General features: G+C 60.6%; 1 protein-coding gene across 6 annotated transcripts in view; it reads right to left on the reverse strand.

Moving 5' to 3' along the window:
* The window catches only part of LOC102460040 (uncharacterized), a 41,224-nt gene that overhangs the window by 6,118 nt on the left and 17,673 nt on the right, over positions 1-17,433 (reverse strand). For 4 of the 6 annotated variants that reach the window (XM_089781955.1, XM_089781953.1, XM_089781956.1 and 1 more), the window contains exons 10-24: positions 16,688-16,926; positions 15,927-16,155; positions 14,744-14,823; positions 13,478-13,574; positions 12,699-12,769; positions 11,954-12,017; positions 11,431-11,574; positions 9,885-9,982; positions 8,708-8,870; positions 7,735-7,776; positions 6,330-6,461; positions 5,163-5,236; positions 4,509-4,593; positions 3,549-3,705; positions 2,617-2,693 (exon numbers count right to left, since the gene is read on the reverse strand). In XM_089781955.1, coding sequence (XP_089638081.1) covers positions 2,617-2,693; positions 3,549-3,705; positions 4,509-4,593; positions 5,163-5,236; positions 6,330-6,461; positions 7,735-7,776; positions 8,708-8,870; positions 9,885-9,982; positions 11,431-11,574; positions 11,954-12,017; positions 12,699-12,769; positions 13,478-13,574; positions 14,744-14,823; positions 15,927-16,155; positions 16,688-16,926 — 1,752 coding nt within the window. The remainder of the gene's footprint in view (positions 1-2,616; positions 2,694-3,548; positions 3,706-4,508; positions 4,594-5,162; positions 5,237-6,329; positions 6,462-7,734; positions 7,777-8,707; positions 8,871-9,884; positions 9,983-11,430; positions 11,575-11,953; positions 12,018-12,698; positions 12,770-13,477; positions 13,575-14,743; positions 14,824-15,926; positions 16,156-16,687; positions 16,927-17,433) is intronic. The other 2 variants (XM_089781957.1, XM_089781954.1) reach the window with 1 other exon arrangement.

Consider the following 17,433-nt stretch of genomic DNA (forward strand, 5'->3'; position numbering starts at 1 on the left):
CATTTCTGTGGATGCAGATGCAGGTGCAAATTCTGTATCCAGGCAGGGCTCTAGGGACCTGGCAAAGACCCAGGGCAGGGAGCGGCCACCGGCCAAGTCGCCTTGCAGGCCAGACGGGGAGGGGGTTGTAAGTCTGAGCTGGTGGGATGCTGGGGGAAAGGGCTCACCCGCCCCCCCAACAGAGCAAGAGTCTGACCTGCAGCATCCAAGCAGCATGGCCAGGGCCCGGGCAGCAGCCTGGGACACGGGAGCAGCAGGCTGCGACCTGCCCCTCCCGTTCCTGCGACAGCTGGTTGCGATGCCCCCGTGGCACAGGGTGGAGCGACAAGTTGCTTTTGCCTGCCTCGTTCTTTCCTTATTGGCTTTCCAATTTAAGATTGTTGCCTAGTCAATTGTGTTTGCTTTGAAGTGTCTGTAGTGAGCAGGGGGTCAGGGAAACACCCAGTGCGGAGGGAGCACCCTGGAGTGGGGACACCCTAGCCCAGGGGCGGGCCACATCCGGCCCACCAGCCAGCTGGATCCGGCCCACGGGCTGCCTGATCTGGGCTGCGGGCTGCCCCACAAGGATCCTCAGGTACAGAGCAGCCAGCCGCTTCAGAGTAGCCCCAGGACACATTAAGCGGCTGGCTGCTCCCTGCGGCTCTGCTCTGCGGGGGCAGAGGGAGGTTTCACACACTGCCCTTGCCCCCCAGCAAAATCTCTCAGCCCTCTTTGGCCAGACCAGCCAATGGGAGCTGGGCGGTTTTGCTGGGGCTGGGGACAGAACATGAAGCCTCCCCCACCTCCCAGCGCCCGGAGCAAAAAGCCACAGGGAGCAGCTAGCCATTCTGAGTGGTCTGGGGCTGTGGCAGGCAGCGATCCTGCCTCAGGGATCTGCAGGGCTGCTGGCCGGGGGCCACCTAGGTAAGTGCCGTCTGGCCAGAGCCTGCCTCTGGCACCCCAGCCCCTCCCTCCCCCCAACTCCATGCTCCAGGTCACCCCAAACTTCCTGTCCCCCAGGTCACAACTTCCTCCCAGATCCTGCCCCCCTTCCACAACCCTCTCCCAAGCCAGAATCCTCTCCTGCCCCCACACCCGCTCCTGGACCCTCTCCAAGCCCTTTCCCCAGATCACAACCCCCTTCTTCACCCAAACACCCTCTCAGACCCCACACCCCCGCTGCACCCCAGGCCCTACTCCACGCTTCCGTCTGCACCCAATCTCCCTCTCAGACCCTGCACCGCTCCTTAGGAGAGTGTGGTCCTTGAGCACTTACCAAAATCTTGGAGTGGCTCCCCCATCACAAATGATTGCCCAGCCCATTCCTAGGGGTGTGAATGGTTACGTGGTAAGCCCGGATAAGGTGAACCAGTGGGGGCGGGAGCAGCTGCAGGCCTGGGTGGCCTGGTCAGAACAGCTCTTGCCTGCGGTGGGGGAGGAGTGTGTGCTCCAGCCCAGGGGCAGGCAGTGGGGGGGGGGAGGGGCACTCCAGCCCTCCCCCTTTTAATTGGTTAACCAATTAAATGGGATTTGACATCCCTAACCACAACAAGGTTGGGGGTTGAGCCTCCCCAGGAATCCTGGCCCAGCCTTGTCGGGATCACAAGGCTTCTGCCACCCAGGAGCATGGAAGGGGAGCCCCCGAGCGGGGACTCGGATCCTTTCGCCAGCCTGTCACCAGGGTCGTGTGCAAGCCAGGAAAGTGCCCCACAACAGTGGAACCATTCCCACGCTTCAAGTACCGGCGTCGGCGGGGGCTGGAGAATTAGAGCCGTGTGCCCGGGCCGCTGTGACACGGGGGCAGGAGAACTGCGGGACCCGCAAGGAAGGAACTAACTGGACGGAAGTGTGTACGCTGGCTTGGGGGAGCTAGCTATCCCAGCTCTGCCCCATCTGTGGCCACTAGTCCCTGCCCCAGGCTCGTACTCCCCCTGGGGTGCCAGGCAGCTGGGCAGCACGGCCCGGCCCTTCAGAGCGTGGAGAGGCCAGTGGTCGAAGAGCCGGCCGCCCGCAGCGCAGGAAGCAGCAGGAAGACTGGCGGTGAAGGGCAGACGGCCTTGCCTCCGACTCCCACAGCCCATGACGTTGTGTGTGTCCCTGGCTGCTCTGAGCTGGAAGTGGCGAGTCTTACAGAGATGGAAGCAAAGACGATGCATGTAGCAGAAAATACTGCGCCGAGGAGAGCCGGGAGGTGGCAAGACAGCGGCGTGCATGTGGAAGGAATGCGGAGGGGATGAATTTGGGACAGCATGACAGGCTGGAGAGCGTGTTTGAGGCGGGCTGGGCCTGTGCTAGGAACGGCAGAAGAACATACTGCAGCAGCTAGGAGCCTGGATACAGGGCTGTGTCTGAGGCCACCGCGCCAGAGGGTGCCACTAGTGGGCCCTGGGGTTGCTGACACCCAGCTGCCCCCCATTACGCTGCTTCAGGGAGCCGCACGGCACGAGTTGCAAATCACAACTGGGCCGGCACCCAGCAGCTCTCCAGCCTGCTGTCCCCATCGCCACACGCCCATCCCTGCCGCGAACATGGCACGGCCGGGGCAGCCCCTTGGCAGAACAGAACAGAAAGAGGCTGCAGCCCTTTCAGGGATGCCCAGACCCCCGCACCAGCTGTACTGCTCCCGCGGTCACTCACCTGGAGGAGTCCCTGCAGCTCACACAGGTAGGCCAGGGCCTGTTCCTTCTGCCGGGCAGCCCCTTTCTCTGTACAGCCTGCAGCCAACGCGCACAGCCGAGGAGAGGGGGAAGAAAGGGTTAAAGCAACTGCTGCAAACAGTCAACCCGACTTTCCCCAGCCAGCAAGCGCCTTGTCCCCCCAAAAAGAGCCTTGCTGTTAACTAGCATGCACGGACCCAGGGTGCTGGCCGAGCGAGCAGCCAGGAAGGGCCATCGGACCATCTGATCTGGCCTGCTGCCCAAAGACACCCCTCAAAGTGATTCCGTCCCCTGGAAACTAAACTGTTGGGCCAAGGTGCCACCAGTGCCCTTGGCGAGAGCAGCCAAGAGCCATTTCGGCGTGCCAGGCACCAGCAGGGGACGTTAGCATCCCGGGGTGACTGGGGGGGGGCGGCAAGGTTGGACTGGTAGGTGAGGGTCCCCAGACTTCCACAGGAAGGGACACAGAGGCTTGGTAGGGATTCTCCACCACCTGCCCCCTCGGTAGGGTTGCCAGGTGTCCGGTTTTCACCTGGACTGTCTGTTATATGGGTTCCCCATCTTGTAAAAAAAAACCCAGCTGTTTCCCTCGGATGGAAGCCCAGCAGGGACAATTTTCCCCTGCTGCGTCTGACGGGGGTAGGGGAGTGAGGCGTGTGGGGCCATTTAAAGGCACAGAGCCCTTTTTTTTCTTAACAACTTTGGTCTCCCCTTTTTTTCTCAACAGAATCTTTTCCCAATGGTGGTTTTTTTTGGGGGGGGGAGGAACGGGGGGGACGGACTCGATATTATTTGTTAAACCATCCAGCAACCCTATCCCTCGGGGATCTCCAAGCCCTCCGCGCACACTGACGACTGAGCCTCCTACCCCCGGGATCAGAGCAGCTTTTGCGGCCAGGAAGAAGCCCTTACTTTGAATCATCTTGTTCAGCTGGCCCAGAAAGGCATCGCACCGGGAGCACTTCCCCTGGGAGCGGCTCTGCCCCGGGCCCCAGCTCTGTGCCTCCGGGGGGCTGGACACTGGGTCGCGTCGGGAGGAGCTGTCTCTCAGGACCTCCACTTCTGCCAGCTAGTCCGGATGCAAAGGGAGGTCAGCCAGGCCTTTCGAGGGGTGACCTGCACGTGGGCCCATCGCCGGGACTGCCACGATCCGCCAGGATGCCCAGCGGGACAGGGCCGCTGGCCTAAGGAATAGCTTAGCGTATTGGGAGAGCAACGCCCCCTGCCACGCCCCTGCCACACCCCGTGCCAGCTTCCTCATCCCGCCTGCGAATGGGCTGCTGTCTTGGCTAGCGGGAGCCCCCAGGAGAAGTGAGGAGTTCAGTCTCTAGGGCTGAGACTGCCAGCTCGGATCCCCCCTCGGCTGCCTCCATCCCCTAGGAGCCAGGCCAGTCCTCTAATCTCCTTTCCTGGGGGCTGCCAGCCCCCCACCAGCTTTAAGTGCCCACGGAGATGGGCTGGATGTGACAGGTCAACCCGCTGGTCTTCTGAGCCACCGCCCCTCGCGATAACACCCCACACCATCCGGCCGTGAGGGCAGGGGACGGCTCTAGGTGAGCTCCAAAGGTCCTATCCCATGCCCGGACCCTCGCTCTTCAGCAGCAGGGATTCCCTTGGGGGACAGAGATGGCAAGGACAGGGCCTTTCCACGCCTGGCTTCGCGGTCAGCGCCCATGTGTAGCGCGGGGTCGGGGAGCCGGCGCTGGGAAGGAAGATCCGGCTCTGGCAGGTGACCGTCAGCATGGGAATGTGGCGACAGCCCCGCAGGCCATGGCGTCAGCCTTTCCCGGGAGGACCCTTGTGTCCGGCACGCACAGGTCACACGTGCCTGCCCCTGGATGGAGGGACTCACGGGCCTTCCTCAGGCCTTACCTTCAGCTCTAAGGAGGAGGCTTTGATCTCCAGCTCGGTTTTTTCCATCTCGCTGGCTTGTCGGAGGTGCCTCAAGGCCTGTTCTCTGTGGACACAAGTTCCTGCCTTAGGGAACCGGCCTGTTTCCCGGAGCCTCCGCTCCCCACCCGCCCGCTGCGACCAGGAGCCTGGGCATCCGCCAGTCCCGAGAGGCTCCAGCTACGTGGGGCTCCAGTGGTTCTCGCTGTAGCTCCGCCTGGGCCCAGACAGCTCTGTGGGGCTCCCCCTACCGGGCACCAGCCTGCCCCCCGTTTACCGGAGGCGGGTGAGCCCTGTGCCCCCGCCAGTGGAGCAGAGCTTCGGCCTACCAAGAGCCACGTCTGAGGGGACAGGGTGGCTGGCTTTGCAGGCTCCTCGTCATCTCCTTGCAGGTCTCGCTGGGAGCCTGCCATGGACGGGCCAGTCAGACGCAGCGGGCCAGGCTCGTCCCTGGAGCAACCCCACTGGAGTCTGTGTAGTTACTCCGGGGCTGCATCTGGCCCCTACCTTTTAGTTACCCACAAGGGGAGGTAGGCCAGGCTGTGGAGACAGCACCGCCTCCCCTGGGCAGGGCCTGCGTATGGGGCACCCCCGGCTCAGTACTCCCCCAGGGCTGGACCCCGGCTAGTCCCAGACCTGTCTGCCAGCTGGTGCTCCAGGGCGGCGACGAGCTGTTCCAGTCTCAGCTTCTCTGAGCTGCATTCAGCATACTGGGAACGGAGAGAGGTGGGTTCGCGTTACACACGGACGTTGCCTCAGCAGCGAGATAAGCATCTGCCACGGGGCAGCCCCCTGCGGCGCTCGGCCCCAGCGCCGGACAGCTGGGGGGAAGGCAAGGCCCCCGCCCCAGTGGGCCCAAGCCAGCACCCACAGGCCCCCCAGGCTCCACCCCAAAGCATAGACAGAACCATTCCGGCCGCCCTGGGGAACCAACAGCTGGGCAGCACGGTGGCCACACTCCCAGCCCTGAGTCCCCTGCCCTGAGACCCCCACACACCCAACCACCTGCCCTGGCTCCTGCACCTCTGACCCCCTGCCCTGAGCCTCCCCCCCATTCCCAACCCCCTACACTGACTCCTGCACCTCTGACCCCCTGCCCTGAGCCTCCCCCCCCCAACCCCCCCCTGTCCTCCCAACCCCCCCCCCCATTCCCACCTTGACTCCTGCACCTCTGACCCCCTGCCCTGAGCCTCCTCCCCATTCCCAACCCCCTACACTGACTCCTGCACCTCTGACCCCCTTCCCTGAGCCTCCCCCCCCCCCCCGTTCCCAACCCCCTACCCTGACTCCTGCACCTCTGACCCCCTGCCCTGAGGACCCCCCCACTTCCAACCCCTTGCCCTGGCTCCTGACCCCCCTACCTTTCTGTCCTGAGTCCCCACCCCCCATTCCCCACCAGCCCTGGCCTTGGGAGGCCTGGCTGGTGGAGGCAGTGACCATGTGAAAGTCACTTCCCTTCTCATCCATCGTCTGGCTTCTCTAGTTTGACGGATGCTCTTTAGATCAGGGGAAGGCTCCCCCGGGCCTATGTCTACACTGCAGCGGGAAGGTGTCACTGCAGCTGTGCACAGCCCCTAGTGGTTAAGCCGGACTGCGCCGTCACCCAGACTGCCGCGGCTGTACTGCTATAGTAGTGCCGGGGCACCGTCCGAGCTAGCTCGGGAATGCTGCATTCACTCCTCCTGACTGCAGGGTAGCTGTGCCGTTTGGCAGGGCCGTGAGCTCAGCTGGGACCCCTCGGTGCTCCTGGGACACGCACACTCGTACAGTAATCCGGCAGGATGTTCAGGGCAAGGTCGGTACCTGGCTCCTGGCCGATTCTAATGCCAGGTACTGTTCTTCCAGCGCCATATCCCGCGTTTTCAGCATGTCCCAAACCTTTTGCAGCTCTCCTCGGACCAGGACTAACTCAGTGTCCACTTCCTCCAGGGAGGCCTGAAGCACGAGAGAGACAAATTTAAGCTGCCCAGGAGGAGCAGCGAGTCAGAGGCCATGGGGGGAGGGGTTCCGTTTTCACACACGTTCCCGTAAGCGCTTTCAGCTGTGACTGTGGGGGGCACTGTACAGACAGATGGGATGCGAACCCAGCCACATTGCCCGATCTCCGGAGACAGGCTGTTCTACCCAGGGCAAGCAGCCTGCATGGCCACACAGCAGGTCAGCAGCCCCGGCTGTGAGACACAGCGTACTGGAGGGGATAGCCTCAGGAGCAGCGTCAAACCCACTGCCTTGCGGAGGCTAACCCACGGCCACGCACCAGTTTGACAAGGCTGCCCCAGTTCTCAACAGTGCTCCCTGCATGGGGCGTGGACCGGCCCTGGAACTCATGGCCAAGCAGAACCTTTGGCCTGCCTAGAACTCTCTCCAAGTTCCCACGGCCGGGCCTGAGACCTGCCCCAATGAACCACAAAGGTCCCAGGAGATCTGGGCTTGCCTGCTGCCCTCGTGGCAGGTCAGAGCCTAGCCAAACGGTGGCTGAGATGTGGGTTGCGTGTGGGCAGGAAGCTGTGCACCAGGCAGGAAACACTCAGAGCCTTGAAGTGCAGCCGATTCCTGACAGAGGGGAGCGGGCACAGCTTGTTACAGGACCACGGCCTGCTTTCGAGGCCATGGTTCCTGGCTTGTTTGGGACAGTCGGGGCGGGTGTACGATTCTGGCCAGTGCCACCAGGCTCTTGGGTTAAGACTAAATTCATCGAATAGTGTTTTCCATTTATTTCAACACCGTCCGTCCTTCCCCATTGCAGAGGAAGGGTGGCCCAGGGGTTAGGCTCAAGTCCTTGTTCTAGCATAGGACTTCCGGCGTGACCCTGGCCACATCACTCGGCCTCTCTGCCCCAGGGTACGGCGAAGGCGGAGCACGTGGGGGGCTGGGAAGAGCAGTGGGGTAAAGATGGCGAGGTGCTCCAAGACCACGGTGCTGAGGAGCAGACAAGACTCGCAAGCGGGGCGCCCCCTTGCTGCCCGACTCGCTGGACTTACTTATTTCTGGCCAAGGAAAAGAACAGACCAAGGACAAAGGGCTCCAGGGCCAGATCCCCACTCCACTGGCTTCAGCATTGCTCAGCTGGGGCTTCAGGCCCCCAGAACCGGCTGCTGTGAGAGCCTACAGGCCAGGCCTGCCCAGGTGGGTTACTGGACCCCAGCGGCAGCTGGACCTTGTACCATGTCATGCTCACAGGCTAAGACGCCCCAGTGGATCCTCTCACCTTGATGTCTCCTGGCTGCTTCTGTTTTAGTTCCTCTAGTTCCTAGCAGTAAAAGAAAGGAGGTTTGAGCGTCTCTCCCCTCTTCCTCACGCTGTTCCCAGGCCTGCCTGTGGGGACTGTCTTCTCCTGGCAGGCGGGTGGCTGGTGTCCATGTGGCCTCCTCTCTTGGCATGCCCCACAGGAACGCCCCTGTTCATCCTCAGGGATGTCCTTCACACTTATGGGGTCCTACACAGGGCTATTAAACTGGTGCCCTCTGCCTGATGGCAGCCCCGGGAAAGGGAGGGGTTTCTAGAGAGCTGAGTTTGCAATATTCCACTACTGCAATATTTGTAAAGCAAACTTTAAGCGAAGGTCGACTCCCACAGCCAATTCAGAAACTGACTGTACGTGCCTGGCACTGGCAAATACCTGTTCAATGGCTTCATTACCCCTTGAATGGCTCTGTCACAGGTTCCAAGTTCCTTTAAGTGAACTAGATCCTGGAAGCCGCAGAACAGGGCTAGGAAGAGGGGGATGGGTGGACATTAAGACCCAGCGGTGCCCCAAATTTTCAGAGCTACTGCGTGCTCTGAGTCTGGGGAAGGACGGCCCTGCTGCGCCTGGTCCCCACCGTGTGGGGATCTCTGTATTTCCTTTGTGTGTCTGTCGTTGGGCTCTGCAGAACCCTCTTCGCCCCGCAGCTAGGAGATGCTTGCTAGCCGCGTGGGAACAGTGTGTGCTCGCCACTAGCCAGGATCAGCCTAGTGCAGCCCCACTGCCGGGGGATTCCCCGCCATGTGGCTGTAGAATCTAGCCCACAGACTCTTCCCTAGGAGGCGCCCATCAGTCAGAAGGGACCAAAGAGAAGGCATCCCACTCCATGACACCCATCCTGTCATCTGCAGGGCACCCTGGGATGCCGACCCTCCCACCTCCATCACCTCCTGTGTGTCTACACCCAGCATCTGTACAGTACACGTCCAGGCTGCACCTCTCTCAGAGACCAGATCAGCTCCTCCTGTTCCTGCCGGGACGCAATCTCCTTCTGGAGCCTCTGCTTCAGGCTCTCCGCTTCAGGCAGGCCCCTTGAGAGCACCAAGCCCGGGGGGCTCTCCACGGCCGGGGGCTCTCCACGAGGACTGGAAATCTGAGAGCTGAGATACAAAGCAGGTGCTGTTCACCATCCGTGGGCATGCTCCTGGTTTCAGTACAGTCCCTGGAAGGACCTTCACTCTGTTCTACAGCACAGTCTAGGGCAGGCCTAGGCAAAATACGGCCTGCAGACCAGATCCGGCCTGCGGACGCTGCAGAGAGCCCCAGGCAGACTCCCTGCTTGCCTCGCCCCACTCGCACGCCGCTCAGAAAGGCGGCTACAGGGCAGTTCTTATTTAAAAACTGTGAGGCCGGAGGGAAAGCTTTAGGAGCTGTTCCCATCCCCAGCACAATCCCATTGGCCGGTTTCTGGCCAGAAACTGACCAATGGGAGCTTCCTGTTTCAATAACAGGCAGCCATGAAGCACAAGGGGCTCCAGAGCACATGCTGCAGCCTGTGCAAGGGAGGCTGATTCAGGAACAGCTGCTGGCTGGTAAGTCTCCTGGCCAGAGCCTGCCTCTGGCACCCCAGCCCCTCACTTCTGCGCCCTCCTCCACATACCCAAACCCTCTGCCCTCCTCCTGTACCCATATCCCCTCCAGAACCGGCACCCCAATCCCCTGCCCCAGATCACAGTCTCCTCTTGCCCTAGCTCACAACCCATATCCCTGCACCCCCTCCTGTACCCCAATTCCCTGGCCTAGGTCACAATCCAACAGTGCCTCCTCACCTAAACTCCTCCCTTCTGCACCCAACCTCCATCCTAGACCCCCCACCTCCTCCATTAATATCATGGAAATTCTTGGAGTGGCCCCCTGTCGAAAATTATTACCCTCCCCGGTCTAGGGTATCCTCCAACTCCCCCGGGGCTGAAGAGCCCGCACGCAGACAGAGAAGGTCTGATCCATGGTAATCTTGCTCCAGGCTGGCCATGGGGGGGACAGAGTCTGCAGATGGGGGGAGTAGCACAGAGATGATCAAGCAGGCTGCTGGATGCGTGGCACAGTGGGTACAAGCGGGTCAGGGCAGCAGGCAGGGTGGGACTGATGGACTTTCAGGAGACAGACGGACTCACAAACCATGCTGTGGCTCCCACCTTCCTGGAGAGGACACAGGACAATCCCTCTCTGAGCCAGATGTTGCTCTGGAATTGGAGGTTGCTGGCAACTTGAGCTGATGGAAAATACACCCAGAGAGGTCAGCGAGGCAACAGACGCTCACCTGTTCCTCCCCGGCCCACAGCTCCTCTGCAAAGAGGCAGCTGAATCTGGACTCCCCCTGCAGCAGAAGCACGGTGACATCCCCTCCCAGCCAGTGACCCCGAAGCCCCACTGCCCTCCCCCCAGTGGGACAGGTCAGCATCATAAACCCCTCTTTACCAAAAAGAAAACTGAGGCACCAAAAGGGGCCACAATTTGCCCCTCGTCACAGAGCGAGTCAGCAGCTGAGCCAGGAGCAGGACCCAGCTGCCCTCACTGTTGGGCTGGGTGTAGCCACAAGACCAGGCGTCTTTGCTGCTATCGCTAAGGCTACGTCTACGCTACGAGTTTTCTCGGCAAAAAAATATACAAATGAGGGACTCGTTTGCATGAGTTGTGATCTCATGATGCACCACTCCGTTTTTGCGCTAGGGGTTTTTGCGCAAAAACAAGCAGTGTGGACATTTTGTGCAAAAACCCCTTTTCCTGCAAGATCCTTATGCCCCAAAAAAGGAGGTTTACTGATCTTATACTGATCTTACAGAAAAAGGGGTTATGGCGCAAAAAGAAAACGTCCACACTGCTTGTTTTTGCGCAAAAACGGATGGGCAGAAAATATGCACATGAGATTGCGACTCATGCAAATGATCCCTTCATTGGCATATTTGCGGCGAAAACTCGTTGTGTAGACATAGCCTAAGTGTCTGTTAATTCTTCATTCTGAAGGTCTCTGCAGTTTACACCCAGAGCCAGACTGGACAGGAGCACTGACAAGACCAATTCCCATGACATTTCCAAGTCCGATTGCTCCCAGGAAGTGGTTACAGCCCTGATCTTGCACCAGGATCTGCTCCCACGGGCTGTGCCGTCTGCAGGGGCATGGAGGTGTGTGACTTAGGGGACTCATGTCAGGACTGGGGTCAGTATACTAGCATATGTACCAATGCCCTTTCCCGGGGAAGGGCGGGTTGGCAGGCCTGTGCCCGTCCCTTCTACCAGTGGCGTCGCTGTAGCCCAACAGACAGAGGCTTCTGCAGTTCGAGCAGGAAGGGCTGCGTTTGAACTCGGATACTGGCGGGTTGCTGAGCCAAGAGCTCTGCAGGGTCCAGTGGAGATTCACAGCACAGATGTGCACACGCTCCGCACTGCTCCCAGGCAAGCAGGGAATCGAAGAGGTGGAAAAGCACGAGACACCAAGGTTCCACGCCGGTTCAGAGCCACGGCCGGGCCAGCTCCATGCGGGCTGGGGGCTCTAAGGGCCGAGGAGCACCATTAACAGGCAGGGTATTTACATGGACGAGGAAATGGCTTTGGAACCCCCTTGCTGCAGCTCAAGCATGAGGGGCTTGCAGCACCAAGCAATAGAAACCAGCTCGGTGGGGACCCCAGCCGCGGGCCAGCGCCCTGCAGAATGGCACTGACCTCGTGGGGCGGAGTAGCGTTGTCCCAGCTTCTGGACTGCTGCAGCTGCACTTTGCCATTCAGAGCCTGGCTGCGGCTTTTTTCCAGATCCAGCTCCTGCCTACAGGCATCCAGTTCGATCCGTAGGACAGAAGCCCCGTCCCGCTGCCGGAGAGAGAAGCAAGCGTGGTGTGTTGGAAAGCCAGGCTCGGTGGGGCCCCGGATCGCAGCGGCGTGGCTAACAGGCATTTGTTACACCACACCAGGCAGATCTCAAGGCTGGGAAAGAACAGGCGGGGGACCGGAGCCCACGGAGGAATTGACCCTTTTGTGGCTGCCGCATGTCCCGCTGCCCATGCGCTCCGAGGGCTGAGGAGCAGAATTAATGTCCAGGCGTTTACAAATACAATTCAATCCTGATTCTTTAGGTCATATGCTCTTTGGGGCAGGACCATTGTGTGGTTCTGGGTTTGTGTACCACCCAGCCCCGTGGCATCCTCTGTCGCCAACGGGGCACATGAAGCTAAGAAAAAGCCATTCCTACCTTCAGCTTCCTGATCTCAGACTTCATCTCGGCTTTCTCCTCCTCCAGCCTCCTTATCCTGTCGCTAGCGAGACACAAATGCAGGGAAACCCAGTTACTTTCCAGAGAAGCTGGATCTCTCCACCCCGGGGCCTGGCTCCCTGGAAACCAGTCTGAAAAAGGGGTGGACGGAACCAAGAAGGAAACCAGTCAATCTTCAGTGACACAGACAGGGTCTTAGCTCCAGCCGGTTTGGCTGATGGAATTTTACTACTGAATTCAGTGGCTCAGGATCAGGCCCCTCCCAAGAGCCAGCCGGGGCTTGATCGCTACTTGTGGGCACAGTTCTTCAAACCATGGCCATCCTCAAACCATGGCCCAGGAGCCTTAAAAGAAATCCTGGTCAATTTCATGAGCATCAGGATCCGAAATCACCAACCCCCCAAAGAACAGCTACGGAGAGAATGAACTAGGGTTGCAGAACTCTAGAGAGGGAGGCGGGTGCGCTGGCTAGGGTCCATCACCCTGCACCGCTGGGCGGGTGGGTAGTACTGAATGAGGAAGATTGCAGGTTCTCTCATTGTTCTGGTTTTATACCACAGCGAAGGCCCGGGTTGTGACCGCCTCCAATGGGAGCAGATGCACCACTCAGCGAACAAGAACTGCTGTGCCCTCCAGTCTACCCCGCTAGAAATCTCCCTCCCAGCTCCTGCCAACAGCTTCCCCGCTGAACAATCACAGCATCACAGGAAAAGCAAGAACTCACTGGGTTTCCTGGATCTCCTTGTAAAGGGCTTCGTGTTCTGACGCCGTCTCCGAGCCGGATCCCTGTACAGACTGGAAGGAAGAAGCATCACTGGTTTGGCAGGGAACTCAAGGTGTTGGCTTCCCTTAGCCCCGAGCTGGCACCTTGCTCCCCTGAACATCTGAAGAAGTGGGCTGTGCCCACGAAAGCTCATGATGCCATCTCCATGCTTTGTTAGTCTATAAAGTGCTACCAGACCATTTGTTGTTTTTTGAGTATACCCCCACAGCAGTTGCCCTTGTGCGTGACTTGGGGGAGGCTGGCAGGAGCAGAGCTAGGATCTACACAGAGAGTCACGTCCTTTGCTTGGTTCTGTCTCTGTTATCAACCAGTCAAAGGCCTCGCTCATCTCCTGCCATGGCGCAGGCTGAGCCCTGCATTACAGAGCTGCCCCGAGCAGCCGTGAACCTGGCTTGCGGTGGGAAAGGGGGAGAACATGGGACAGCTAGAATGCCGCCCCCTCGAAGCAGCCTGTTCCGACCACGGCCCCTGGATCAAACAGTGAGACACGACACTGGGCAGAGCGCATCCCAGAGATGAAACCTAAAGGGAGGCAGGGGCGTGCTCGGCACCTCCGCAGCCCCCAGATCTACCCCCGATCCTGCGTTCAGGGAGGGAGCGAGGAGCAGAGCAGAGTCGTGCCAGCGCGTCGGACTGGATGATCAGAATGAGCCGTTGTAGCCTTCGAATGGCTGCATCGAGCCCTGCCCGGAGGCGGGACAGGTGCACACGGAGCTTACTGCGTTTGTGGCCGCTTCTCGCTGGAGCTGCAGCAGCTGGGTGGCTTGTTGCTGCTCCCTCAGCTGTCTCGTTAAGTCTCCGTTTTCTTCCCTCAGGCTGGGGGATAAGAGGGGGTGTCAATTTACACCAGGGTGAGATTTTCAAAACACGGTTGTGACTCAGGAGCCCAGATTCCACTGACTTTCCCTGAGAGGCGCGCTCCTAAGTCACTTTGGAAAGCCCCACCGAGGGGATCTGCCCTTGGAGCCTGGACTAGCTGGCAGGGGCCCAAATCTCCACGGTCCCGAGCCTGGGAGAGTCGTTCACACCTGTGCAAAGGGAGCGCTAACCGGGTCAAACCCGGCCCGGTCGGAATGGGGCTGCACACCCCCACTGCGGTCCCGGGGGTAGGGACCCTGCTTCCTCCCCCCCCCCCGACTGGAACAGGAGGAGCCCTGGGCAGCGTGGGCAGCTGAGCTGGTACCCAGCGAGCTTTGCACTGCTTTTCCAATCTCCCCTCCACCCATAAGTTGCCCTCTGGGGACTCAGGCTGGCACAGACACCCCTGCCCATTTTCTGAGCCCCTCCTCCCAGACCTGGGCACCCACGTCCGAGGCAGAACCCTGGGGAGGAGTGTGGGGACAGTGAGCCAGCCTGCCCGGCGCCCGCGGCTCCATCCCTGGACTGGCGTGACTGCTCCTCTGCTTCTCTCCGCAGGGAGAGTCGTGCGGGCAGAAGACTCTGCCGTTCACCCAGCAGCACTAGCGCAGGCCGGGGAGGACCCCCCCGGTTACGGGTCTCCTGCTGTTGAAGCCCACGGGAGCACAATCCTGCCCCAGGTCTGTACTGTTGCCCCGTCAGGGAGAGAACTCGATGGACCACATGCAGATGCCATGTCACAGAAGAGGCCCAACTCCATTTACGCCGGCCACCAGTGCCCGCTTGCTCTGCCTTGGCCCCAGGGAGCCCAGCAGTTCTCTGCCCACCACCTGCAGCTCTCTGTGCCTGCCCTTGGAGCCCAGAGGAAGCTGCAGCTCGCAGGCGAGGGAAGCATGCAACTCAGCCGCCGGTTCATTTTTAAGACAGCTGCCCCATGCCCAAGCACCCAGGAACGGTGCGTCTGAAAAACACCAAAGGGGACAATGGAAAACCAGCTTTCTGCTGCTGAGAGAGAGGAAACCACGCCGAAAGGCCGCCTGTCGGCAGAGCAAAGGAGATACATGCAGGGATCAATGTAGCAAGGCAGAAAGCATTTCAGCCGGGGAGCAAGAGCGGTCACCCCTCACCTGCGCAGGGCACCTCTAAGCTCAGCCAGCTCCTCCACATCCACCTGGAGCAACTCGCAGTCCTCCAGGAGCTCAGCGTGCTGAAAAACACACCGGAAGTACCATTAGGTCTGGCTATGCAGTGGCTGGCGATGCCATGGGACAGGGGTGGCCAACCCGTTCCAGACGAAGAGCCAAGATCCAGCTGCATCCAGCACGAAGAGCTGGGGCAAAAAGTTGGGGGGGGGGGAGACTGTCCCTTTAAGAAGGCTTTTTGAGGCTTTTTGGCCTCAGCAGCTGCCTGTCAGCAGCCGCCATATGGGATCTGCCATTTTGATCCGGACGGCTCCCCTGTCCCAGTGGGCACAGGGGAGCCAGGAGGTGTGGGCCGTGTTCAGGGGTGCGGGGGTGGCTTTCCGAGCCGCACTGATGGGGATAGGGGGAAGAGCTGCGGGTTGGCCACGCCTGCCACAGGAGGCCTGGATCCCCCGGGAAGGAGCAAGCCTTGAAATCCACTGCCGCAGACACAGCGTTCGCACATCACCACCCCTTCCTCTGCCCATCCCGGGATCGCTAGAGCTGGTCAGAACATTTTGGCAACCAGAAAAAGAAAGCCCAGTGATTTTGGGGTTCCGTTTCCAGCCGGTTCTAGGGGCGTCTCGCCTGGGGATCCAGGAGGTGGCCACCTTGCTAGCTCCATTGCAGGGCCTCTCGGGAGGAAGCTGACATACAGAGCAATGTGTCTCCATGCTGAGCTGGGTGGGGTATTGATCATGGGGTTCTGAGCCTCTTGCCTCGAGGGTCTTGCCTAGACTAGCCAGCCCACGGCGATTTAGCTAGGTCAGACTCAAATCAGAACAGACACACTGGTGTAACGGGGACCTGGATCTATAGAGAACCCGCCCACACCCCTCTGAGGGTGTCCGGGGCCGATGGGGAAACTGAGGCAGCGCGCAGCGACTTGCCCACAGTCTCACACTGACTTGGGGGCAGCCGTGAGATTAGAACCAAGGATCTCGCGGCTCCCAGCTCCGCAGGTCAGTGACTCTCGCGCTGCGGCAGGGAGGAGAGAACATGAAGAGAGTCGCGAGTGGCTGACGGCACTGCCGAGGCAGGGACCGCATGGTGCAGTTGCCAAGCTGCTGGGGGGGGGGGGGAAGCTGGGAGGCAGCAGCTGGCAGGGGGCTTGCTGGCCATGTCCCACCTTGGCAGACAGGCTCCTGTGTGCGGCATGGGCTCGGTCCAGCTCCTCCTCCTTGGTTTTCAGGGCCATGGCCGCCTGGTGCCACCTCTCCTTCCAGTGCTGGGAGACCTGCTGCTGCTCGGTGAGTTGGCCCCACAGCTCCTCCTGCTTGTGCCGCAGGGCAGCCTCCAGCTCCAGGCAGCGAGCCTGCAGGGCCCCCTTCTCCACCTGCAGCTGGAACTGCGAAGCTCTGCAAAACAGGGCGAGTGCTGCACAGCGCCAGGCCTGGCTCGCCGGCCCCCTGGGATGCTGCTGCCCAGCCTTCTGCCCACTCCCCGTTCTCCTCACTCCACCCGCCTCAGCAGCCTTGACTCTCCGTGGCAGCTCAGCCCAGCTGGCGAGAGAGCCTTCTCCTCTGCAGCCGCTGCCGCCTGGAGCCGCCTCCCTCACCGAATCCCAGCAGGAACTCCCCTCACCTCTCCACTACCCCTCCCTCCGTGCCCTGGCCCAACTCCTCTCCCCAGAAGTACCACGTACTGTCGCCAGGAATCGCCCTTTGGGATTCAGGCTGCGGGAAAGGCGCCCGGCAGCCCCTAGCCGCAGCCAAGGGAAGCCCGTTCATTGGATCGTGGATTATTTAACAGCCAGGATGAGCCGTACAGCACCTGGGACGCCGTCCCCCAGATGGTCCCGCTCCAGGGACGGGAGCAGAGAAGCTGCGTGAAGGGCTGGGGCCTCTCTGTCCCTGTCTCCCACGATCCCTGCTCCCCGTAATTGGATACCTGAGCCCTTCACAGGCCGTCTGAAGAGCAGCCACCTCATGCCCCGGGCCTCCCGCCTCTCTCTGCAGCTCCAACGCCAGCGCCTCCTGCTCTCCCAGCAGCTGCACGCGCTCCGCCTCCAGGGCCTGGAGCCCGCTGGTCAGGATCTTCTTCTCCACCTCCAGGTGGTCGAGCTGCCCCAGGGCTGTCTCCAGGCTCTGATGACTCTGACCCAGCTCAGAGGACAGCTTCTCATTCACCTGCAGGGGGAACCCATGGGTATCGCTGAGACCTGGCCTCATTCACCCCCTGGATGTCCGTGCCCAGGACATCTAGAAGCTGTGTATGATGAGCTGGCAAGGGTCTCGGAGTCTAGTCCATGAGATTCGGCTGACACCCAACGACCTACAGCTCAGCTCCTAGATGTGAGGAGGTCAGGCAGAGGCTCTGTTCGGGTTACACGTGCTGGATCTTTTCTAGGAGCTCACTGGGCTTCACACCAGCTCCCTGGGAAACCCCGCCTGGGCACCACGTGGCCATGGGTGAATGACAAGACAACGAGGCAGACGCTGAGGGCATCTGGTTCCAGGCACTGTCACTGCTGCCTCAGCTGCAGAGGGGACTGTTGGAGAAACACTCTCTGGTCCTCCAACAGGCGGCGGTAGGGGACACCCACACAAGCCAACACCGTCCCTGAGCTTATTCCTGGCTCATATGGGACTGTGGCTCTGGGGTCTCATGTCACCGAGGAGGTTGGGGTTTGGAAG

The sequence above is a fragment of the Pelodiscus sinensis genome, chromosome 14, assembly GCF_052426305.1.
Source record: "Pelodiscus sinensis isolate ZL-2025 chromosome 14, ASM5242630v1, whole genome shotgun sequence".
Taxonomy (NCBI): Eukaryota; Metazoa; Chordata; order Testudines; family Trionychidae; genus Pelodiscus; species Pelodiscus sinensis.